Source organism: Sorex fumeus, unplaced genomic scaffold, assembly GCF_029834395.1.
Source record: "Sorex fumeus unplaced genomic scaffold, SorFum_2.1 ptg000029l, whole genome shotgun sequence".
NCBI classification, from domain to species: Eukaryota; Metazoa; Chordata; class Mammalia; order Eulipotyphla; family Soricidae; genus Sorex; species Sorex fumeus.
In genome coordinates, this window is record NW_026606086.1 from 11,788,463 (window position 1) to 11,813,636 (window position 25,174).

The 25,174-nt window shown below is 44.4% G+C and overlaps 1 protein-coding gene across 1 annotated transcript; it reads left to right on the top strand.

Annotated features, from left to right (window-relative positions):
• On the top strand, positions 1-25,114 carry PIGB (phosphatidylinositol glycan anchor biosynthesis class B). Its single transcript, XM_056115397.1, has 12 exons — positions 1-139; positions 761-896; positions 1,783-1,900; positions 7,451-7,555; positions 10,122-10,252; positions 11,577-11,717; positions 15,128-15,179; positions 16,347-16,558; positions 17,610-17,674; positions 20,505-20,712; positions 23,947-24,127; positions 24,840-25,114. Exons 1-12 carry the CDS (start codon positions 25-27, stop codon positions 24,975-24,977), a joined length of 1,602 nt encoding a protein of 533 aa, XP_055971372.1. The 5' UTR covers positions 1-24; the 3' UTR covers positions 24,978-25,114.
• The last annotated feature ends 60 nt before the right edge of the window (positions 25,115-25,174 follow it).

The following is a 25,174-nucleotide window of genomic DNA, read 5'->3' on the forward strand; positions in this document are numbered from 1 at the left end:
GCTCCGCGCCCCCAGCCCCGCGCCATGCAGCGAGCGCGGGCCGGCGGCGGCCTGTCGTCCCGCGGCCCGCAGGTGAAGCTGCGCAAGAGGAAGTCGGCGCGGTACCTGGGCGCCCAGGAGCGCCCGGCGCGCGGCCGAGGTGAGGGCGGCCAAGTCGGCCGCGCGCCTCCCTCCCCCCACCCCCCCGCCTCGGGACCCCCGGGAGGCGCGGGGGCGGCGCGACCCGGAGACCCCCGCGATGCCCGCTCGAGCCCGAGACCCGCCGAGGGCAGAAGGTTCTTGGCGCCGAGAGTCGGGGGCGGGCGCTGACGACTCTCGGCGTTCGCCCCTCCCACGCGGCCCTGGTGGGGGACCGAGGAGGGGGCCGAGACCCCCCAGCCCCGGCCCCGCCGCAGAGCGCACCCGCAGGGACCTCCGGACCCACCCCCGGCTTTCCCCCCCCGGGAGCCGCGCGGGCTGGGCTGCAGCTGAAAGCAACCTCTTTTTTTATTATTATTATTTTTTATTTTAAGTTTTGCAGGCGCAGGCAGCGCTTTGGGATTCTAGGAAAGAGCAGTGTTGCGCGCTCGGGTGGGTTGCAGTTGCTGGAGAGAGAGCACCGGGCAGGGCAGGTCAGGTCACACCTGCATCCCCGGAGTCCCTGGAGCACAGCCAGGGGCCGTGCCGGCCCGGGTGTCCGCGGGGCCCCTCTGCCCTGGGGAGGGCGGGGCGCACCTTGCCCCGTGAGTGCCATCATCACCTGCTGGGTTCTGTTTTCCAGATCTGATGGGTGAAAGCATTTACCTGGTCCTGTTCACTGTCGCCTTCCGAGTCTGTAACTGCTTTCTCGTGCGGACAAGTTTTGTTCCGGATGAATACTGGCAGTCTCTGGAAGTTGCACATCACATGGTTTTCGAATATCCTTTGCAGTGTCTTTTCCACACTGAGTGATGTATTTTTTTTTTCCTCTGAGGGTGCCATTAGTTTATGCTGACGTTTCTGTGTCTTTCTTTGATGTTGATGTCTTCGGTTCAGTCATCAGCATGTATTGCCATGAGCCTCAGTACTGAGGAGACGGATGAAGTAAGACAGTCAGTCTTACCTTGGAGATGTTGAATTTAATAGTTAGCCTTTTGAAATCAAAAAAGGGACAGTGATTGAGGATGAGCCTGGCATGTATGACAGCCGAGTTTGCTCCCCACAAGCCTGGCATAGCCCTGGTGACCCCCCAAACAATCCAGTAGTAGTTTGGGACTGCCTCAGAGCACTCCTGGGTATGGCCCATATTATGCCTATCAAAAGATAATGGGGCTGGAGTGATAGCACAGTGGGTAAGGCATTTGTCTTGCATACAGTGGTCCCAAGTTCGATTCCCAGTATCCCCTATGGTTCCCAGGAGTAATTCCTGAGTACATGAGCCAGGAGTAGCCCCTGTGTATCTCCGCATATGACCCAAAAAGCAAAAAAAAAAAAAAAAAAAGATGATGTGACTGGGATCAGAGCAATAATACCCCATATTATGGTCCCTGAGCCAGCCAGGAGTGATCACTGAGTACAGAGTCAGGAGAAAGCCCTGAGCAGTCAGGTGTGGCCCAAAGCCATAAAGGAAAAAAAAATAATGTGACTCCAAAATAAACAATAATAAAGTAGTTTGAGGGTTTGGTTTTGTTTTATTTTGTGATGCCAGGGACTAAGGAATAATTTCTAAGAATGAGCCATTATCTCCAAGTAGTTTTATGTATGGAAATATATATATAATTTGTTATATCAGTGCCACTGAACCTTCGTCCTTAATATGAGTACTTACGGCTATTTGACCTGGGAGTGGACAGAAAGATTGAGGGGCTATACTTACCCTCTAATCTTTGCAAGCATTTATAAGATTCTCCATCTTTTGGGGAAAGATAGTGTCCAGTTGCTGGTAAGTTTAAATACTAAAATACTAAAAGTAGATGTGATGCTTTTTAACAGCTAATGTATATTAAGTAAATGGTATTGTTTTGTGATGAGATTGTTGGTTTTTTTTAAGTGAGATTGAAATTACATGACTTTTTGAAGGGTGCAGTTTCATGCATGCTTCTTGAAAGTCTATACTCTCACGGCAGTCACTACTGAAGTAACACTTACACCCCCCAACTCCATTAGACCCCCTCCCCACTTCAGCCCCCACCCCTCTGGTGCCCACAGCTTTGTGCTTGGACCCCATTAGTTTGTCTCCCCGTGCTTTGCTTCTCAGTATGCAAGTGAGTGAAACCATCCAATCTTTGTCCTTGATTCAATTCACTTAATATGACGCCTCCAGTTCCATTCATGTCACAAAAGGGCAAAACTTCATCTTCTCTTATAGCTGAGTAATACTCCATTGTTCTGTATAGGCGGCATCTTTATCCTCTCATCTTGCTAAATGGCCACACAATGAATCTGGGTGTGTGTTGTATGTATCTTTGGGAATTAGTGTTCATGTATTGTATGAATCCTAAGGTAGACCCAGTTTTATCTGTTTGAGAGCTTCCCAGAGAGGCAGGACTGCTTTACATTCCTGTTGGCAGTGTGAAGTTTCCTTTTCTCCACACCTACTAACACTTTGTTCATGGTGGGTGTAGGCATCTCCCAGGTGTGAGCTGGGGTCCCATTGTTTTACTAATTCTCTTTCCCAGGTGAGGATGAGCATTTTCCCCTTGTGCTTGTTGCTGATCTGTCTGCTTTCCTGACCTGTCTGTATTTCTCTTCTCCCTCCTCCTTTTTTGATGTTTGTTTTCTTGAATTTTGAGTTCCTTCTATATCTTGGTTCTTAGTGTTTTGTCAGATGTATTATTATTATTATGTATTATCAAATATATACACATTTCTCCAGTTAGTAGCATGAGATTAGTATTACTGATTAATTAGTATTCATTCATTGTGGTAGTATTCATTTTTGCAGTTAGTATTTTTCCTATGTAGAACCTTCAGTTTGTTTTAACCCTGTTTTGCTTTTGCTTCACTTGGCATGGAGATTTGGGGATTCATTAATCCCTGAATACATCCTGAAAGCCAGTATCTTGGAATGTTTTGTCCAATTTTTGTGTGTGTGTGTTTGCTTTTTGGGTCACACCTGGTGATGCACAGCGGTTAATCCTGGCTCTGCACTCAGGAATTACCCCTGGCGGTGCTCAGGGGACCATATGGGATGCTGGGAATCGAACCCGGGTTGGCCGCGTGCAAGGCAAATGCCCTACCCGCTGTGCTATTGCTCCAGCCCCGTTTCGTCCAAATTTTATTTTGTGTATTTCATGATTATAGACCTAACATCCAAATTAATTCAAATTAATCCAAATTCATTTGTTAACTTCTGTGCATGGTTGAGAATAGAGTCCAGTTTCATTCTCATGAATGTGGCTGTCATTTTCTCAATGTTTCTTTGAAGAGACATTCTCCTTTCTCCATTTTATGCTCTTGATTTATTATAAATTAGCTGTACATACAGTTGAGGACTTATTTCTGGAATTTTGGTTCTGTTCCATTGATCTGCATATTTTGATTCCAATGCCATACTATGTTCCATACAATACCATGGAATTTGTTTTTATTCCGGTACCATGTGTTTGATTTCTATAGCTTTGTAGTAGTTCGTAATCTGAAAACCGGCTAACCCTACTCTTTCATTCATAATTGCTTTAACTATTTGGGGTATTTTATGATTATAGAGGAATCCCACTATATTTGTTCTTAAAGAATGTCGTTAGGGGTTTTTTTTATTTTTTTGTTTTTTGTTTTTTTGTTTTTTGGGTCACACCCAGTGTTGCACAGGGGTTACTCCTGGCTTATGCACTCAGAAATTACCCCTAGTGGTGCTCGGGAAACCATATAGGATGCTGGGAATTGAACCTGGGTCGGCTGCGTGCAAGGCAAATGTCCTACTTGCTGTGCTATCGCTCCAGCCCCCTGTCATTAGGATTTTGGCAGAATTGCACTGACTCTATCTAAATCTTTGGGTAAGAGGCCTATTTTTACAGTGTTAATCCTTCCAAGCCATGAACGTAAATTATCTTTCCATTCCCTGTGTCTGTATGAAGCTTGTTTTTTTTTTTTAAAAGGCTATTCTTACTAAATCCTGACTGTATCTTGGACTTCCCATAATTCCAAAGATAAGTACAGTGATGCCTCAGCCAAAACAACATGAAAGTGGCTGGCATGAGCAGTGCTGTCAAACTCTGCAGATGTGCAGAGTGACCACGTTATAGACAACTTCGACTTTAGAAGTACAGCTCACCAAAGAATCACTTAGGAGCAGTCCTTTATATTGTTTTTATGATTTGTGATAGGTGGGGATACTCACCACTATACTAATGAGGACGGGGCCTTATTTTTATGATTTTTAAGTTTGATATATGTTCTTAAGATGAAATGCACAGAAGTCCCTCAGTATTTAGTCACTGTCACTGTGCTCCTGTTGTTCATCGATTGGCTTGAGCGGGCCCAGTAACATTGTGAGACTTGTTACTGTGTTTGGCATATCGAATACATCATGGGTAGCTTGCCAGGCTTTGCCGGGCGGGCCAAATACTCTCGGTAGCTTGCTGGGCTCTCCGAGAGGGGCAGAGGAATCGAACTCTGATCTGCCCGGTTGGCTGCGTGCAAAGCAAACACCCTACCCGCTGTACTATCGCTCCAGCCCGTATTGCTCCAGCCCCAGTATTTAGTACTGAAGTTAAAATTTAGGGGGGAAATTGACAAAAACATACTAATGTGCACACCATCATTGTATTCTTTATTAATCAGGCCTCAGAGTGAATGAGGGTGGCAGTTCCTCAATCGTGGGTCTCTGGAGACTGTGACTGCCAGAAGGTCCAAAGGGAGAACTAATGGTGCAAACGTAGCTCTGTCTCCAACTGTCACCATGTTGTTCTCAGGACCTTCTCTGTTTTCTGCATGGGTAGGGACTCAGAATTCCAAAGAAGTCTGGAAAGACATTCAGGTTCTAGGTGAATTTGTGGGGGAGGGAGCCACACCTGGCAGTGCTCAGAGCTTACTCCTGACTCTGCACTCAGGAATTACTTCTTGTTGGCTCTGGGGGACTACAGGGGATGCCAGGGATCAAAGCCGGATTGGCCTCTTGCAAGGCAAACACCTAACCTGGCCCCTAGCTAATTTTTTTATCCAGGACTCTGCTCTGCCACATGCAGTTTGGAGTTCCTCATTATGAGACACTCAAGCTTCACCCAGGAAGGAGCATTTAGAGCAGCAATGAAGTTGCTGCGGCTGACACAGGTGGAAGGAAGGAGCACAGTCTTCCCTCAGGGCTACCTGTCAGCTTCCAGATTAGGCGGGTGGCAACCATAAAACCTGGACCATAGGCAGCCATTTGTGATGATGTCCTCTAGGATCATAGCTCCCAGGAAGCAGGTTATTTCCTGAAAGAGTTTCTAAGCGTGAGGACTTCGTATTTCTCTAAGAGGCATCATGGCTGATGCACCTGGTATGCTTTTTTGATTATTGTCAAGAGAAAGCTCCCCCTATTCCCACCTCTTTCCCCAACAAACTTTAAAACAAATTGTTTAAGTTCATGTATTTTCTTTGATATTTTTTGTTTGTTTTTTCTTTTTAGGTCATACCTGGCGATGCACAGCGGTTACTCCTGGGTCATGCACCCAGGAATTACTCCTGGCAGTGCTCAGGGGACCATATGGCATGCTGGGAATCGAACCCGGGTCAGCCGCGTGCAAGGCAAATGCCCTACCCGCTGTGCAGTCGCTCCAGCCCCTTTCTTTGATCTTTTTTAAAAAGTGAAGCACCATGATTGACAGCCCCGTTCGTGACAGGGCTCCATGCACACAACATTCCAACCCAATACTCTCCACCAGAGTGTTTCACTTCTCTCCACGGAGGTGTCGCGGCCGCCAAGCATGTTTCCCCAGTCAGACTCTCCACCCTCCCCAGCTGGAGAAGTTTAGTTCTATAAAACCAGTTTGTAGGTTGTTGTTTTCGGTCATTTGCTTTTACTTGGAAATGGGGTAGGTAGAGATCTTGAGGATGTTGGTGCTCCGTCATCCTTAACCTCATGCGGAGGCTAAGGAACGGTATGTAATTTTGAAGGTGGAAGGGGTCCAAGAAAAAGCAAGATTGAAGTCATAGCAAGTGGAAGATAAAACTAACACTAGGTCTAGGCTTATATATTCAGAACTTGGTGTTCTTCCCAGTAGCTTCTCTTTTTTTTTTTCTTGGGGGGAGAGGGTATACCAAGCAATGCTCAGGTTACTCCTGACTCTGCACTCAGGAATCACTCCTGGTGGTGCTCAGGGAATATGGGGTGCTGGGAATTGAACTTGTGTCAGCCACATGCAAGGCACGCATCTTGCCTGCTGTACTATTTCTCTGGCCCCTCTCCTGAGAGCTTATTTAAACTTGTGCTGTCCAACACCCAGTCCATGAATCTGTGCCAGCCTCAGAATTCAGGCAGTTTCTAGCCGCCCACAACTACCAAACACGTGCAGCATGGCTGGTAAGGGAAACACTGGGCTTCCAGAAGCCCTGGAGGCCATGCTTCATCAACGCCCGCATTCCATCACCACCACTGCCATGGGAGCTCACTTCCCTGTTAAACATTCTGGATTTTCTGGAGTGTGTGGCCACATTTGTAGCCATGTGATATCCCCAAACTCTGCAGTACTGACATCCCATCCCATCTCACACACCATACTGGAAGGGAATGTCAGGCAGAAGCCAACTAGCTCAAGTGAAAAAACGAATCCAGGCTCAGCTAGCAACAACAGCTTAGTAAACCCTCAGACAGGGACTTACAGTCTCCAAAGTAGATAGAACAATTTTCATAAAATCTCTCTTACTGAAGTATTTTTTCAGTTGTTCCATTAGCCACTGCTACCAACCAATATAAAACGAATTACTGTGAGCTGCTACAGGGACCGGCTTGAGAGCTGCTTAGGAAATGGCTACAGTGGTGCAGAGAAGGCTACAGTAGGGTGGGATTGGGGCTGGGATATGGAATGCCTGTAACAAATCATCGTCAACAACCTTGTAAATCAAGTGGGAAAATGGAAAAAAACGAGCACAACACCTTGTACAAAATAAGAATGTATTTAAAATCTAGAAATCTTATATTGATTGAATGTTAAAATTATAATGCTTTAGATACATTAGGTTAAACAAAACAACAAATTCGTTTTGGGTGTTAGGTTTTGTTTGTTTTACTTTTTCATTTGGCTACTGTCAAACTTAAAATTATGTAAGTAGCTGATTTTAGCTGTTGCCCAAAAGAATATGTTATATCTAGTCTACAAGGAAGGACTGTTGCCTTAGTCCTGAGCATGAGCCAGGAGAGCCTCGGGGTTCCCCCAGCACTGGTTACCCCAGCACTCCGCTCCCCCCAAAATACAAGGCTTTCAGCTGATAGTTGGAACAGCTGATTTCTTATACTCTACTGTGAACTAACAAATGTTTTTATAATCTTTTCTTTTCCCCTCGACTAATGAAGATTTGGATTCCTAGACTCACCCAAGCATTTCTGTCTGCTATAGCAGACCTGAGACTTTACTCATTAATGAAGCAGTTGGAAAACCAGCAAGTGGCCAGATGGGTGGTAAGTGCTGAATAAGCAGAATGCCAGTTTCTTTATTCCTGAGGAATCATACTATGGGGGAAATGGTCATTTCCAAAACAATTTCAGGAAATCGCCCATAACTGATAGACGTGCTCCCATAATTAACCATCTGATGCCCGTGGTGCATGGGGTGCCTCTCCTGGCTGAGCCGGGCAGTAGAGGACATGACACGCCCTAATCCTGGAAGCACCTTCACTCCTCGAGCCTGGAATTCGAGCCTACCCTCCATTGGGTTCTATGGGAATGACCCTGAGTGTTGCCTGCCCAACTGATGGCCTTAACGCTGTGCCCTTCCCACACTCCCGGCACCAGAGACCAGCCGAGAAACAGCCGTGGCTTCTTTTGCTCTGGCCTTAGTGTTTGAAGCAGCTGCACGCGGAGAGAAGGCTGGCTTTGGGGATTTTTTGCATCTTTCATAGTCGAGAAATATTTCTGCTTTCCCGATCCAGTCCTAAATAGATTTTTCCATTTTATACCATTTTTCTAGTGACTGGATTCTGTAGAATCGTTACTTCATTTTGGCCTTTTCTTAAATTATGGTTTTGTGACCGACCTTGGTAATAGATTCCTGGGTGCTTAGGGTCTTTATTGAGTGTCTGTATACACTATTATGGGCTAAACTTAAAATGGCAAAGGAGTGATGCTTTTCAAATCCTCCAAGGTGGCAGCCCGAGGTTCTTCCAGTTTAGGCCACACTGTTAATTTATAAAAACTGGGCACTTTTTGTTTGTTTTGGGTCCCATTGGGCAGTACTCGGGGCTTGTTCCTGGCTCTGTGCTCAGGGATCACTCCAGGTAGGCTCAGGAACCAGACATGGTGCTGGGTATCCAATCCAGGTCAGCTTCAAGCAAGGCAAGCGCCCTACCAGCCCTGCCATCACTCAGGCCTCTAGTAACATTTTTCAAAGGTTAGAGTTGAAGAGACAGGAAGAAAATACCACATTTCAACACCCTTTCATCAACTTATAAGTTTCTTTTAAGACAAAATTTGTTTTCTACACTTAATGATACTTGTGTTTGCAAGTTCTTACAGAAACTGAATATGAATTTCCAAATTAAAATTTAATTAGGCCCCAATAGTCATTTTTTTCTTGCTTTTCGGTCTGACTGTTTCATCAAGAAACAGGGCGACAATCCAGGTCAAGGCGACGAAAAATACCTGTCAGAACTAAAAGACAGTTGCCGACCAGGAGAATGCAGCTGTGAGTTGCAGTCCTCCATAAAAAATACAAAATCCTCCACCAAAACGTACAATTTGTCTTAAATCACTAGGACATAAGATGTCAGTGCAATGCTATTTTGAGAGTACTCACATGTATAACTTTTTCCTTAAACTTTTTTTTATTTTATAAGTTAGTTCACAGTATTTGATTACATTTAATATTCAAACACCAATCCCACCACCATTATACCTTCCCACCACCAAATTTGGGATGTTTCCATCCCAAACTCCAATCCCTGTCCCAAAACACAACCAAAAGAATATATTTTGTATTGTCTGTTACGAAGAACTGCTGAACATGCTTACAAAAAAGTGTCCATATAAGAAACAGTGTGAAGATGGTTCTATTTTGGCAGGAGCCATTAAGACATTCTATAGGGTATCACTAACATGTTGTTATGGTTTGGGTGATGTGAGCTTTGGTATATATATATCTGAAAATATGCATATATGCATGTATATATATATTTCCTTTCCCTCTGTGATTTGTTGCGTACTATCTGAACCCCATCAAATATGATGTGGTAATTATGGAAAATGGGTAGGGAGTGTAATGTGATGGGTCGCGTGACCGCTTTCTCGTGACACATCACATGAATGTGTCCAGGAATATGCTCACTTATATGTGAGGCTGGGCCTGAGCATGTGGAAAGCGGTCTGGAGTGTGGCGGCGGTTGGGTGTGGAGGTTGGCTGCTGGGGCTGTGGGTCCCTTGCGGTGGGGAGGGCTCTCACCTACCACCTCCACCCCCCTGGGGTGCCCCGGGTGAAAACAGCCAGGCGCGGGGTCCGATGGCATGGCAATAGGGACCTCATTTTATGCTCCTTCCGGGAGAAGCAGCCATGGGGTCTGGAGAGTGGCCAGTGACAATCATTTGGTGCCGGCCAGAGGTGGCTTATGGGTGTGACCCCTGGGTGGCCGAGAAGTATAAACTTCATAACTTTAACAAATATAGATCTGATCTTGCATGGCCTCTGTTGGAAACAACTGCCTAAAACCCAGTCTGAGCCTACAGAATGCCAGAGAATGAGCTCACGGTTAGGCCAGGCCTTGCATGCTGAATGGCCCAACCTGATCCCGGCACTGCATGACCCCCCAGTACCACCAGGTGTGGTCCTGGTGGCCTCCGAGCCTGGATGCTGACTTGCCGGCCCCAGGCTGCCAGTACTCCCAAGCCCCTGAGCACTGCTGGGGTACTCTCCCTGCCCGACATCACTGGTGTAGGTAGGCTGCTTACACACCAGCTACCTTGAAACTTAACTGTTGCAATATTTAGACTCGCTTCCCTTCCCACCCCATGTATGTTTGCTCATAATTGTTCTTAGTTTTTTTGCCAGTTATGCTCTTGGTTCACATGGTATTGCTGTACCAGAACTCTCACAAACACCATGGAAACTGTTCTCACAATTGTTGCCCTTTTCTACTATCCTCTGGAAGGTTCAAAGTCGATAAGCAGGTGAGATATGTGAATGTTACTGTGTACAAGTCTCTAAAATGTGCTTCTGAAAAATCTTAAAAGATTTTCACATTGTGATCTCTTGTCCAGTGGGCACCACAAATTTTTGGTTTGATTTATTACTGCAGGGAAAATAAATACATTCAAACTGGGTAAAGAAAATTTAATAGAAAATACTGTTCACAGGGGCTGGAGCAATAGCATAGCGGGTAAGGTGTTTGCCTTGCACGCGGCCGACTCTGGGTTCAATTCCCAGCATCCCATATGGTCCCCTGAGCACTGCCAGGGGTAATTCCTGAGCGCAGAGCCAGGACTAACCCCCTGTGCATTGCTGGGTATGACCCAAAAAGAAAAAAAAAAAAAAGAAAATACTGTTCATAAAAAGTTTGTTACCTTTGACCCTGAAAAGGAAGTGGGCATCCTTTTAGTTCCCATAGAAGAAACAGTTGCTAAAATCTAAACAGAAGTATGATTTTGAGTTTCCCAGTAGGGGAAAATACTGAGCTATTACCGAAGCCTCTCACAATCTTGGAAATTACCATTTTATGGATGAGAAAAATTTAAGAGCTATGTAGCGCTGCACCGTAGCACTGTCCTCCATTGTTCATCAATTTGTGCAAGCAGGCCCAGTAACATCTCACAACAAATTGTGAGACTTGTTGTTACTGTTTTTGGCATATCGAATACGCCACGGGTAGCTTGCCAGGCTTTGCTGCGCAGGCAAGATACTCTCGTTAGCTTGTCGGGCTCTCTGAGAGGGGCGGAGGAATCGAACCCGGGTCGACCGCATGCAAGGCAAATGCCCTACCTGCTGTGCGATCACTCCAGCCCAAGAGCTATGCATCTCATAAAATTATAGTGACAAGCACTTTTTTTTTGGGGGGGGTCACACCCGGCAATGCATAGGGGTCACTCCTGGCTCTGCATTCAGGAATTACCCCTGGCGGTGCTCAGAGGACCATATGGGATGCTGGGACTCGAACCTGGGTCAGCCACGTGCAAGGCAAACACCCTACCCACTGTGCTACTGCTCCAGCCCCAGCACATTTTCTTTTTAAAAAACTATTTCTGGCTGGAGAGAATGCACAAAGGGGTGAGCAGATGGTGTCCATGTAGGTCACCCGTTCGATCCCCACCACCATGATTCCCCAGCACAGCCAGGACCCAGCTCCTCTCCCTGCCTGAGCAGTTAGGAGTAGCCCCGGCATGATGCAGGGTATGGCTCCAGATCCAAAAAACAAAGTCGTTTTGTGACAGAGTTAACAGCGGATGACTTCTAAACGTATTGCCTACTTTTCCTGACCACACATTTTCTTGTTCCCAGTGTTAAATACTCGTCACTAGTGGCACTTGCATTCCTGATCCGCCCCACCGCTCTGATTCCGTGGGTTCCTCTGCTTTTTCGACATTTCTGGCAAGAACAGAGAAAGCTTGACCTTACTCTGCATCAGTTCTTACCTGTAGGGTAAGTGTAAGCCCCACCGCTCTGATTCCGTGGGTTCCTCTGCTTTTTCGACATTTCTGGCAAGAACAGAGAAAGCTTGACCTTACTCTGCATCAGTTCTTACCTGTAGGGTAAGTGTAACTGTGCTCCATCTACTAATCTTAATAGCAGGTAAATTGTAGTCTATGGACAAAATTTTATATCTTTCAGCAAATTTGTCTCCTAATGTAAGAATTGCCAGAGTAAGGAATCAGTAATCCAGATTTGTATTTTTTTATATCTAGGATTTTAATGATACGTTTTAACTTTATAAATATTGTGCCATTTTTCTTAGAACTTTAGGCATTATTACCTAAATATTTCTGATACATTTAAAATTTTACATTTGTATTGGAATTTTATATGATCACCTGTTATTATTTTCACAAATTTTGGATATGAGGAATTTAGATCTCTTCATTTTGTATAAGAATAAAAAGGGAGGTTGGAGAAATGTAAAATGTTTAAAGGTTCTGGGGTTGTGTGTGTCAGCAGTAGCTACATACCCTGCATATGCGAGGTCCTGTGTTTGGTCTCCTGCACCATTCACACATACACACACACACACACATGCGCGTGCGCTGGGGATATGGCCAGGGTACACTTGCATGTATATACATGCAGCTGGGGATGTGGCCGGGGGAACAGTATAGCTCTCATTATCTTTAGCACTCAGAGTAGTCTCCAGCACCCCAAAAGCAGAGTAACTGTGTTGGCTGCTGTGATGATCTGGACTGAAATAGGCATTTGAACTACATTTTGAGCTCTTAGAATCAGACTTGTCCCAAGTGCCATCCTAAATATTTGCTGACAGGGAGACTATCCTGACTCTTGGAAACATGCTCTTTCCCCAGAATACTATATTCACTCTGCAGTTCTTTTGGTAGCTGTTGAAAAGGGACTGTGTCATTTGGGGGCTCAATTGCCGCTGCTGTCACTTCTCAGGTTCCTGTGTCACGATGTTCTGGAAGCTTCACACTGACTCTCCAAATATTTTTTTCCTGATGTAACAGGTACTATCCCAGATGTTTATAAAACAAGTCCCTGCTTTATTGACATTTTCATTCTTTTGAGAGGAGACAGCTAAGAACTTCAGTAACACATCTTTTATACCAGACGACCGGGGACCTGTCGAGACAGCTCAGAGGGCAGGGGCACACCCTGGCTTAAAGCCCCGAGGTCCACCCCAGCACCAGCAAGTCCCAGAGCAGCCGGGCTGTGGTGCTGATATCCCAGTTATCTTGCTGTTTGGGATTGCACTGCTGGGAGCGGACCTCAGGCCACTAAACATAGCTTGGGAACCCCCCAACAACCCCCTCAAGAGAAAGTGTTGTAGAGAAAAGATATACTACAAATTACAGTAACTGAGACAAGTAGATCAGTGCAAGATAAAACGAATGGAGCAGTGGAACACAAAGGGTCCAGTAACAGACATAATGGCTAATTTGTATATACTCATCAGCATTACAATAAATATAGAGAAGGATGGTTTCTTTTTCTTTTCTTTTCTTTTTGGGTCACACCCGGCGATGCTCAGGGGTTACTCCTGGCTCTGCACTCAGGAATCACTCCTGGCGGTGCTCGGGGGACCCTATGGGATGCTGGAAACCCAGGTGAGCCGCGTGCAAGGCAAACACTCTACCTGCTGTGCTATCGCTCCAGCCCCAAGGATGGTCTTTTCAATAATTACAGAATCAGTTGACCATCCTTATGAGAGGCCAGTTTTTATCTTTATTTGCTACATAAGCAGAAAAAAAATTAAAATCCTAGGGAATCATAGATTTTAATGTAAAGGCAAAAGAATGGTTCTATTCTAAACTATACTAGAATATTTTTATGGTTTTGAGGCAGACAGCACTTCCCTAGCTTCCCTATATTAACTATAAAGGAAACCATGTACCTGGACATGGTGAAATTCGAAACTTTTTCATCAGAGTCATCACTCAGAAGGAAAAAATAAGTCACGGACCAGGAGATAGTTATAACACAGGAAAAAGAAAAAACTCATCAATTATATATAGAAGTTGGAAAAAAAATCTTTAAAAAATAATAAGATGTGGGGCCAGAGAGATAGTACAGTGGGTAGGGCATTTGCCTTGCACGCAGCCGACCTGGGTTCGATCCCCTGCCAGGAGTAATTCCTGAGTGCAGTGCGCACTGCACTGAGTAACCTCTGAGCACCGCTGGGTGTGACCCAAAAAGCAAAAAGCAAAAAAAAAAAAAAAAAAAAAAAAAAAACGTGATAGGGCTAGAGCAGTGGGGAGGATGGTTGTCTTGCACGCAGCCAACCCAGATTAGATCTTTGGTGCCCCATATGGCTCTCCCCACATGTACCTCAGCCCTGCTAGGAGTGATCCCTGAGTACAGAGCCAGAAGTAAGCTCTGAGCATTGCCTGATGTGGCCAAAACCCAAAAATTAAATAATAGAAGATTAATGAAATGACCTGAACAGGTCCTTCAGAAGAGATTGTAAAGGTACCTCATTAATAATCAAAGGAATTAAAACTGCTAAAACTGCTCAGTCTACTCAAATGACTTGAAAGGATACAGAACGCTTATCTGTTCCAATGGAAACAGAAGTTGGCAGAGCTACTCTGGAAATTATTTGCTAATGCTGGCCACTTTTGTATGCAGAATTATGTGCCAGTAATTTCAATCCTAAATATATACTTGACAGAAAGGTACATATTTGGGAACTAAAAGATATTTAATTCAATGTTCACAGCACTATTCGCAGTAGCTAAAAGAAGTTCAGTGTCTACCAAAGCAAACACGTCATGCTATGTTAAGTAAATACTAAACACTGCTGTAGGTGAGTGAACCATTGCATTTGCTGTCCCCCCTCCCCCAAACTGCTTAAACCTTGCAAACCTGCCTGAAGGAAACTGGATACAAAAGCACATACAGAAATTTCACTTTCATAAAACTGAAACGAGAAAGACTTCTGGGTGCCAGTCTCACTGGCTGACTCACCCCGAGGCGGGTGAGTAGCATGTCATGAGGCCGGTTTAAGGAGAGGGAGACCGAAGCCCACCGGCAGCTCTGAGGCTGACAGCAGACCCCCCACCGCCACCCTAGTCACCACCCCCATGTCCTGGAGCCATGAGGCCCAGCTAAATCCTTGGCCCACAGAAACAGAGAAGTGTCCACACAGTGCCCTGCGGGAGGGCTGGTGTGTTGTCACGCAGCAGCAGATACAGTGTTCATGACTTTGTACGTTTGGCTAATACAGCTTCTCATCCGTAACAGCCGAAGGATGTCAGACCTTAGCTGCTGGAACATCAGCAGTGAGCTGTGACGTGGCTTTGGAGGACAAGGCGCTGGCCGAGTTCCCACTGGTACTGGCCTTCAGGAGGGCGCGATGCTAACCACCACTCTATTTTGTTTTTCAGATTTGTCGCTTTGAGTTTGTCTCTGATAATCGACCGTATTTTTTTTGGTCAAGTATGTAAAAATACATTAACAACTATTTTCAGTTTAATCATTTATTGTTATTCTGACCCTCGACTCCCCCACCCATCCCAGCCCTCACCCCCTGGCCACATCTACGTGCTCAGTGGCTGCTCTGTTTGGTGCTCAAAGCTTACTGTTGGCACAGAGCTTGGGGAACCAGGGAGTGTTGTGAGCCTCAAACCTATAGACAATTTGTAAATGTTTTTGGGCGGAGAGCACACTTGGGCACTCAGGGACCAAGCCTAGGGTTCCCACAGGCAAAGCATGTGCTCTGACCCTTTTAGCTCTCTCCTCGGCCTTGCAAATCATTTTCTTAAAATGCTACGTGCTACATTTAAAAAACAACAAAAATCTCAACCTGTGCGTTTGGCTCGATTTGCTATGTGAGGACTATATTTATGATTCTTTCCACGGTGATGTTTGTGGAGTCTGTTTTGGACCTGGGGTTACAGCTCAGGGGTAGAACATGTGTCTCATATCTGAAGGCCCTTAAAGAAGTCTTTAAGGCATTTTGGAGGCAAATTTATAAGATAGTTAAAACATGTAAATGACCTAAAGTTAACTTCAGTATTAAAACTACTATACTTTATTCTTCAGGGTTTTGTTTTTGATCTCATGACTGTCGATAATGTTCTGATTCTTACTTTGGGACTGGGGGGGGGGGTGGTGGGGAGGCGAGGTGCTTCTAAGCAGGGATCTGGGGTCCCCGGCAGCACTCAGCCAGGCAGGAAAGGACAGTTTGGTGTGAGGACCCAGGAGAGCTGGAGCCACGCAGGACAGCTCTGGCAGTGTGGGGACCATGTGGTGGCAGGAGTCAAACCCAGGTCCGTGCCATTGCAAGGCATGTCCCCTGGCCTGGGTCCTCCTCCAGCCTCTCTGTCACTGTTTCTGAGTTCACTTCTTTTAAAGTCACTTAAAGGTGTCTGAAATGAGACTGCCAAAATTTGGAGCCCAGTGCCTTTAAAATTATCAAGTTATGTGTCCTCTTTGCCATATGTAATTTCATAATGTCTTAGCCAAAACTATTAATGCAAGCTATTGTCTGGTTTTTAGACTTCATTCCTAATTTAATGTAAAAATTCCGCCACGTTCTCGAATGCCAAAGATTCATGCTTGGCACTAATACGTTTCTGTTTCTCTTTCCTTCAATTACGCCAGTGGACCCTGGTTCAGTTTAATTTTCTGAAATTTAACGTGCTGCAGAATGTGGGCGCCTTTTACGGCTCTCACCCCTGGCACTGGTACCTCAGCCAAGGCTTCCCCGCCATCCTGGGCACACACTTGCCCTTCTTTATCCACGGCTGCTTCATAGCACCAAGGAGGAGTCAGGTACTCTTGGTCCCTGTGGTGTGGACGATGCTGGTTTATAGGTAAGACTTTATTTATTCAAATGGTTTGTTTTTGTTTTTTAACGTTACCGAGTTCTTAAAAAGTAAGCTATCTTTGTGATCTGTTGGTGGGGACTACTTAAGCAGACAGAGAAAGTTCTGATTATTCTGGTGCTCTGAATGAATACCTGTGTTTACAGTTTGCTTAACATCCTTGGTTTGAGGAAGTTGAACTTTGAAGAAGCTGAACCAGAGCCAGGGATGGGGCTCAGAGTAAGGCACACGTCTTGCTTATGTGAGACCCTCGGTTTAGTTTCTGGCACCCCGGGGGGAACTAAGGACGCTCAAAGGCCTTGCATTCGGGAGGTCCACGTTCAATCCCATCACTGCATGGACCCCAGAACACCATTATATATGACCTCCAAGCACTGCCAGGTGTCCCCCCCCGCCCCCCCGAAACAAACAGAAAACTAGTGGAACTACTTTGATTTGCTTAAAAAAAAAAAAAAACCTACCAGAGCCTGGAGAGGTGGTACAGTGGATGGAACATTTGCCCTGCATCCAGCACACCTGGCTTCACCCCGTATGAGCCCTGCCAGGAGTGAGCCCTTAAGTAAGCCCTCAGCACTGCCAGGTATGGCCTCTCCACAAAATTTAAAATCACCAGAATTGGGGGAAAGGGGAATGCCGGATATCAAACCCAGGGTCTTGCTTCACACATGCAAGGCATGTGTACAACTGAGCTCCACTGGCACCCTCAGAATTATAAGTTTTAAAGTAAAAAAATATATATATATGTTAGTAACATGGTTTACATGCACTGGTACTAAGAATTTTTGAAATAAAAATTTTTAAAATAAAAACTACATTTTTAGAATGTAATTTTACTCTAGAATTTTATAACAAATGCTAAATTATCTTATCACTTTATATTGTACATTATAATAGTATCTGTAACTAAATAGGGGGGCTGGTCTTGAAGCATGACATTCAGACTTAGTATAGAAAATCAGATGTTTACTGCATCTCATTTAAATATGTCAAACTTGTGCTGTGACAAAGTAATATTTATGTTTAATATCTTTTATTATAGCATGTTGAGTCACAAAGAATTCAGGTTTATCTATGCAGTTCTACCATTCTGTATGGTGTTCTGTGGTAAGTATATTTACTTAAGAGAAAAATGTTTAATAGAATCAGGACAGTAAGTGCTCACTGAACTCCTAAGTTACTGTTCATTTTTTTAATGCATTGGCTTTATTTTTATTTATTTTGCTTTTTGGGGTCACACCCGGCGATGCTCAGGGGCTCTTCCTGGCTCTGCACTCAGTAGTTACTCCAGGTGGTGCTCAGGGGACCATATGGAATGCTAGGGATTGAACCGGGGTTTGATGCATACAAGACAAATGCCCAACCCATTGTACTATCACTCGGGCCTCTAAGTTACTGTTTTGAAGTGGGCTAAATGAGAATTCCTTCTGAATTATGAACTCTGTTATTTTGGAACCGAGAAACCCCAAGAGTTTGGGGCTCAACCCAGTGCCTCCTGCATGCACACCTGGGAACTCTCTTCAGGACTCTTCCCACCCTGCGGGGTTACCTTCTAATTACATTACTGACGTATTCTCTCTTTTGTAGGGCAAACGTCCATTTTCCTGTGTCCTATTTTGTGACATAAAAATATGTGCCCTGGGGTGGAGAAATAGTCCCTGAAGGGCCTTAGGCACATGTCTGCCTGCTGCCAGCTCCATTCAGACCTGGGCTCTGTATGTGGTCCCTTGAGCAACACAGGACTGATCCTTGAGCACAAAGCCAGGAATAGGCCAACCCCGCCGCCAAGGCCCCCTCCCAGGCCAGAGAGAGTACAGTGGGTAAAGTGCATGACTTGATCCCCCATCACTGTATGGTCCCAGTGGCCCCCAAGAGTGATCCCCAAGCAGAGAACCAGGAGTAATCCCTGAGCACAGCTGGGGGTAGACCACCCACCATCCCCCTCAAATGTGTGTGTGTACAAATATATACGAATATAATATCCAAAGCACCTATCGGTGATGGTATAACTATTTGAAAACTTATAAATATGCATGTCTATTTTAGAATAGCTATAGTAACAGTCAGAAAAATACATTATAGCTACTAAAATTAGTTTTGGTCTTAGTTTAACCAATAAACCCTTAGCCAATGGTGCTCAGGGTTTATTCCCGGCACTGTGCTACGGGATCACACCTGGCGGTGCTTGGGGAACCATATGGGGTGCCAGAGATCGAGCCTGTGTTGGCTGAGTACAAGGCAAGTGCCCTACCCACTGTATTTTCTCTACAGCCCCTTGGAACTAGTTTTAATATGCCTTGTATTATCTGTGCAAATTGTGTATTTGATGATCATAATTGTATTATTTTTTGGTCAGTGTTCATGAACAGTATCAACTCTATGGTTTGATGTAGTTACCATGCCTCAATCCCACCGAAGTGCCCCGACCCGCTTCCAGTGCCCTGACACCCATTCTGTCACCCTCCCTTCTCCAACCTTCTTTGATGCAACTGTTAACCCAAGGAAGTACTTTGTTATTAAGCTATATTTGCTGGTCTCTTGTATTTGTGAGTGGAATTATTCCACCTGGTGATGTTTTAGAATGGTATTTCAGGTACTTTAAAGGTAATTCGAGATTTTGTTCTCTTTAACAGCTTCTGCATTATGCCCTTCAAATAAATAGATTCAGATTTGTTTTAAATGTAGTCTTAATTTTATCTGTTTAGCTACGTTTTTATCATACCACTTCTCTAATCAGGGCAATTTCAAGTGGTACACAATGAGAGGAATGTAAGATTCCAGGTACTAAATGGGAATAAACCATTAGGAAATTACATATAAGATTCATAGAAAAATTAAACATTTAGGATTTTTCACCAGTTTTGATTTCAGGTAGTTTAAACTGAATGAAGGCATCTTATTTTCATTACATAAAAATTAAATTTTCAGCCAATTTTATCATCTATAACACAGAAAAGAGATAATACCTGCAAAAATGCTGAAAATAAATTGTGAAGCATCTCAAATTGTCCCGATGATACAGTGAAGGAAAAAAAATTATACTGCTCTCCTTCCAGAAAATATATTCATGCCATCACTCCTTGGGTCACAAACCCTCTCCAAACTCAGAGGGCCACTAACACTCTCCCAGGAACCCAGCAGTGTATTTCACTTGGAGGAAACTTTTATTTTGTCCAGAGTTTCTGAGAATTGAATGTACATACTGCAATACCCATTAGTAGTGCTTGGGGAGATTATTTTTTGAGAGGTAAATATAATAGTATTTACCTAGCAACTGCATGTATAAGACAGGCTCTAGACATGCTCTCTTTGTGGGGGGACAGGGGTGTGGGAGGGTGGAGGTGTGGCAGTCTGGGCCCACCTGGCAGTGCTCAGAGGATGGTACATGGTGCTGGGAATGGAATCGGGTCAGCCACTTGCAAGGCAAGTGCCTTAACCTCTGTCCCTCTGGCCCTGTATTTTTCCCAAACACTTGAAACTAGAGCTCAGCAAAATAAAGCATCCTGTGCCAGAGCTAAAATTTAAACTAATCTGCTGGAGACTCAAACCATAATCTTTCCACTGAAACCTGTGATTCTTTTTTCTTGGAAAAAAGTCCAGACCTGTATGACAGAAACAGTCGAGGAGGGCAGAAGGACGGACAGACGGAGATGCCTCATGGCGTCTCTTTCCAGTGTTCTAAGGATCTAGCTGACAGTGCTGGCGGGTGGGGGGAGCCCCCACGGTGCCGGGATGAAACCCAGGTCTCCCACATTCCAGGCAAGTGCTCAGCCATGCCCGGACCCAACCTGCTCTTTGGTTTTCCCATGATAGCCGGGTGAATTGTCATAGAGGGGCTGACTTCCTAACAAATTACAAATAGATGTATCCAGGTAGCATCTGCTTAATTGCCACAAGATATCACCAGTATTGAGTCATCATTTTTAATTTCACATAGGGTACTCACTAAACCACTTGAAAACATGGAAGAAACCAGCTCTAACTTTCCTGTTTTTATCAAATACGCTCCTCGCCCTCTATACTGGTTTAATCCATCAGCGAGGTGCTCTTGATGTCCTGACTTACATTCAAGAACTGTGTCACAACAATCCCAATAAATCTTCAGTATTTGTCATGATGCCTTGCCACTCTACACCTTATTATAGGTAATAAGTTCTTCTATTTATTTATATATATATGCATATATACGCGTATTAAGAAAATAAAACTTAATTTTAATGATTTTGGAAATTATTATAAAACTGTTTGTTTTGTTCTGGTTTGGGGCCACACCCGACTGGGCTCAGGGAGCACTTCTGGTGGGACTGAGGAACCATTGGGAGTGCAAGGGACCCAACCCAAGTTGGCTACATGCAAAGCAAGTGTTCTGCCCACTGTACTATCTCGCCAACCTATGTAAAAAATATTTTAAACTGATCGGCGAAATCATAAATTTTAATAAGCTTTACACAGGCTTTAATGTCTTTCCAAATTTATGCAATATACATTCAAATGACCAAATTCACATGTAGCATAAAGCATGATAAAGGTATTTGATGGGATTCTTCCTAGTTAAGAAGTCCAGTTGTTGATTTTACTATAAATATTTGTCATACATCATTTATGCCATTTTGAATTAATCTGCAGATCCTGAATTCTGGTCCACATTTACTCCTGGAATGGCCCCCTAATTTTAAGAAGGCATTTTAAAATATCGTTGAACATCACATATCTTTCCCATAAAAATTACAAAATTTGGGGCCAAAGAGTTCAGTAAATACGCCTAACATGTATTTTGCATGCTGGAGGTCTGGGCTTGACCTCTGGCGCCACATAATGTCCCCTGAACACTGCCAAGAAGTAACACCTGAGCACTGAGCTGTGAATAGCCCCAGGGCACTACTAGTTATTGCACAAAAACAAAAACCAAGAAAGGAAATTCAGTTAAATAATATCATATTGCTTAAACTGTTTGTGGCAAATATAAAATATTAAAATTGCCTTTATAATGTAAAATGTTAAAAGACACCCACTATGTAGCCCAGTACTTGTAGTTCAGGAAGCTGTGTTTCCAGTTGCCTAATATAAGACAAAGCAAAAAGTTTTCCTTTTAAAAATTCTTCACATGGGTCTGGAGGAATAGCACAGAGGGTAGGGTGTTTGCCTTGCACACAGCCAACCGGGGTTTGATTACCAGCATCCCATATGGTCCCCCAAGCACCGGCAGGAGTAATTCCTGAGTGCAGAGCCAGGAGTAATCCCTGTGTGTCCCCGGGTGTGACCCAGAAAGGGAGAAAAAAAAAATTCTTAAGTTAACCTGGCTTTACAAACCTGAAATTTGTGTGTGTGTGTGTGTGTGTGTGTGTGTGTGTGTGTGTGTACTAAATTTAGTCAGATTAATATAAAAATTGGTATGTTCATTTAGCTTTGGGAATTAGTAATGGAACTCTTTAACACACAATTTGGAAAACAGATTTAATCATAAAATCCATGGGCTACGGGTGAGACCTTAAGTGTCCCTCCAGTTGAGGCTCCTGTCCATCTTCTCTAAGGACAGTCGCTCTCTCCGCTGTCATACCTTGTTTTGGTTTGTTTTGTTTTGTTTTGGTCGACACCCAGCAGGACTCAGGGTTGCTCCTGGCACTGCATTCAGGAACTAATACTGAATGTTCAGATATGGGATGCCGGGGATCGAATCCAGGTCGGCCATGTGCAAGGCAAGCGTCCTGTCCACTTTCCCATTGCTCCAGCCCCTCATTTTATACTTCTTTTGAAAGGCTCAGTGGTGCACTTGGTCCTCTAAGGCAGCGCAGCGCCCCCTTTGGGGATCCTGCTTCCTGTGGAACGATCTTCATCTCCGAAATTGTCATTAAAAATTGGGTCTTTTGGGGCTGGAGTGATAGCACAGCAGGTAGGGTGTTTGCTTTGCACGCAGCCGACCCGGGTTCAATTCCCAGCATCCCATATGGTTCCCTGAGCACTGCCAAGAGTAATCCTGAGTGCATGAGCCAGGAGTGACCCCTGTGCATTGCTGGGTGTGACCCAAAAAAAAGGAAAAAAAAATTGGGTCTTTTAATTTAAATCAGCTGGAGCATAATACCCAATCAAAGATAACAGAAATGAAAGTCCTCAGTCAAAAATTTGCCACAATGGGGGAAGGGCAATTAGGCCACAGAAGGGACTACTGTAACACTGACCGTGGGAAGTGATCACAAGAAGGGTGCTGAGCGGAGGAGAGTGGTGCGCATGAGACCCTTCCAGTAACAGTACTGCCAACCACAGCGCCGAAAGGGAAAAGTAAAATAGTGCCGCCACAGAAGTAGGCAGGGGCAGGAGGGAAACTGGGGACACTGGTGTAGGAATGGGTGCTCAAACTTTGCAGGACTGAAAATCATAAACAACATAGTAACTTATGGTGATCCGATAAATTTGTTTTAAATGTTTAAAACACAGCAGTAGGGCGTTTGCCTTGCACACAGCCAGCCCAGCTGAGCCGGGTTTGATTCCTCCACCCTTTTCGGACAGCCCAGCAAGCTACCGAGTTTCGCCCGCACAGCAGAGCCTGGCAAGCTACCCGTAAGGTATTCAATATGCCAAACACAGTAACAAGTCTCATGATGGAGACGTTACTGGGCCCGCTTGAGCAAATCGATGAACAAAGGGAGGACAGTGTGATACAGTTTTAAAATTGGGTCTTGTGTAAATTTACTTTGTATCCATTTCACAGATTAAAATAAAACCCTATTGCATTTTTCTAATTGGAAATTGAAACAAATACCATTTAATTTTTTCTGCTGCAAAGTTACAAACATGTAGCAGTCATAATTGTTCAACCCCTCTTTTTTACATACTCTAGTAACCATTATTTATGTGGGTGGTGATAACTGAACACCTTGCTCTATTACTAAATTTCGTAGGGGCCAGAGAGAAAACACGGGGCCTTGGTGCGATCTTGCCTTTGTCTTGTAAACCCTCGTTTCGTCCCCAGCAACCAGCTGTGCCGTCACCCTCCTCTTAAGAAAAAGCCCTCGTGAAAAATTTGTCCTTTAAGGATGTGTTCCATCCAGTCAGCGTTCACAAAGTTGTAAGGAGCTCACCCGGCCATAGGCACCGGCCCTTGCTGAAGCAGCAGCAGCGCGTGGAGCATCCTGATCTGTTTGCTAGCAGGCCGGGGCCTGCTGCCCACCTGGAAACAGAGTTTCAGGGCTTGGCTGCACAGTTCACGGTGTGAGAATCATTCTCCACCCTCCGGAAAGCTGCAATAAAAGCTCCTCATCTCGCCTGAGATCAAGTGTAGATTCAGATTTCACATTTTTGTTATGGAAATATATTTTGAAACTAAACATGTATAGGGCTTTTTATTTCTTGTAATTATAACGGAATTTTGCCTTCTCCTCTAGCCATGTCCACTGTCCACTCCCAATGAGGTTTCTACAGTGCCCCCCAAACCTGACTGGGGAGAGCCACTATCTTGATGAAGCTGATACATTTTACCTGAATCCTTCAACCTGGTTAGATAAAGAGTTTCACAAAGATTCAGCACTACCTACTCACTTGCTCATCTTCAGCGTTTTGGAAGAGGTAAGGAAACATGAAAAAGAATGGAGAACTTGGTTTTTTTGTTAGTTTGGCAGATACTTGGGTAAAGAACGTGTTTTGATGGTCCTTTAAACCCCTGGATTTTGTCATTGCTTTTTTGGGTTTTTTTTTTTTTCTTCTTCTTGGGTCACACCTGGAGTTGCACAGGGGTTACTCCTGGCTCATGGACTGAGAAATTACTCCTGGCGGTGCTCGGGGGACCATAGGGATGCTGGGAATCGAACCTGGGTCAGCTGAGTACAAGGCAAATGCCCTACCCCCTCACTGTGCTATCGCTCCAGCCCTTGTCATTGTTTTTTTCTTTTTTTAAACTTAGTCAGAATCTGCCCCTGCACTATACCTGTCAAAGTATGTTACTTACACTAATCCTTTTATTTAAAAACTGTATTATTCTGGGGCCAGAGCAATAGTGCAGCAGGTAGGGTGCTTGCCTTGCATGCAGCCAACCAGGGTTCTATCCCCAGCACCCCATATGGCTCCCCTGAGCCCCACAAGGAGTGATCTTAGAGCACAGAGCCAGGAGTAAGCCCTAAATATTGCCAGGCGTTGCCCCCAAACCAAAAAGAAATAAATTGTATTTTTTTTAATAAGAAAAAATAGTTGTAGAGCAGTAAGATTAGATCATTTTAAAATTTTTAAACCTTGGTCAGTAAAAATGTAGCCTTTATTCACTTCAACATTTATTTACTTCTAGGAAATAAATACTTTCTTAATTTCAAACAACTATGAAAGAACTACTGTTTTCTTCCACACTCATTTTCCAGAAGGTCGAACTGGAAGTCATATATTTGTCTATGAACGGAAATTAAAAGGGAAACTCAGCAGAAGATGAAATTTGGAACTGTGTGTAGATTGAAATACTCAGATCCTGCTTAAATATACAAATAAACATGGGTAAGATTCGTGGTACTAGCAAAATAATTATGCACTTCCTTACCAAATATCACTAGTGAGGTGTATTGAAATAAATAAATAAATAAATAAAATCACATAGCAACACATTGCCGGGTTTTAAATAAAGACCTTCAG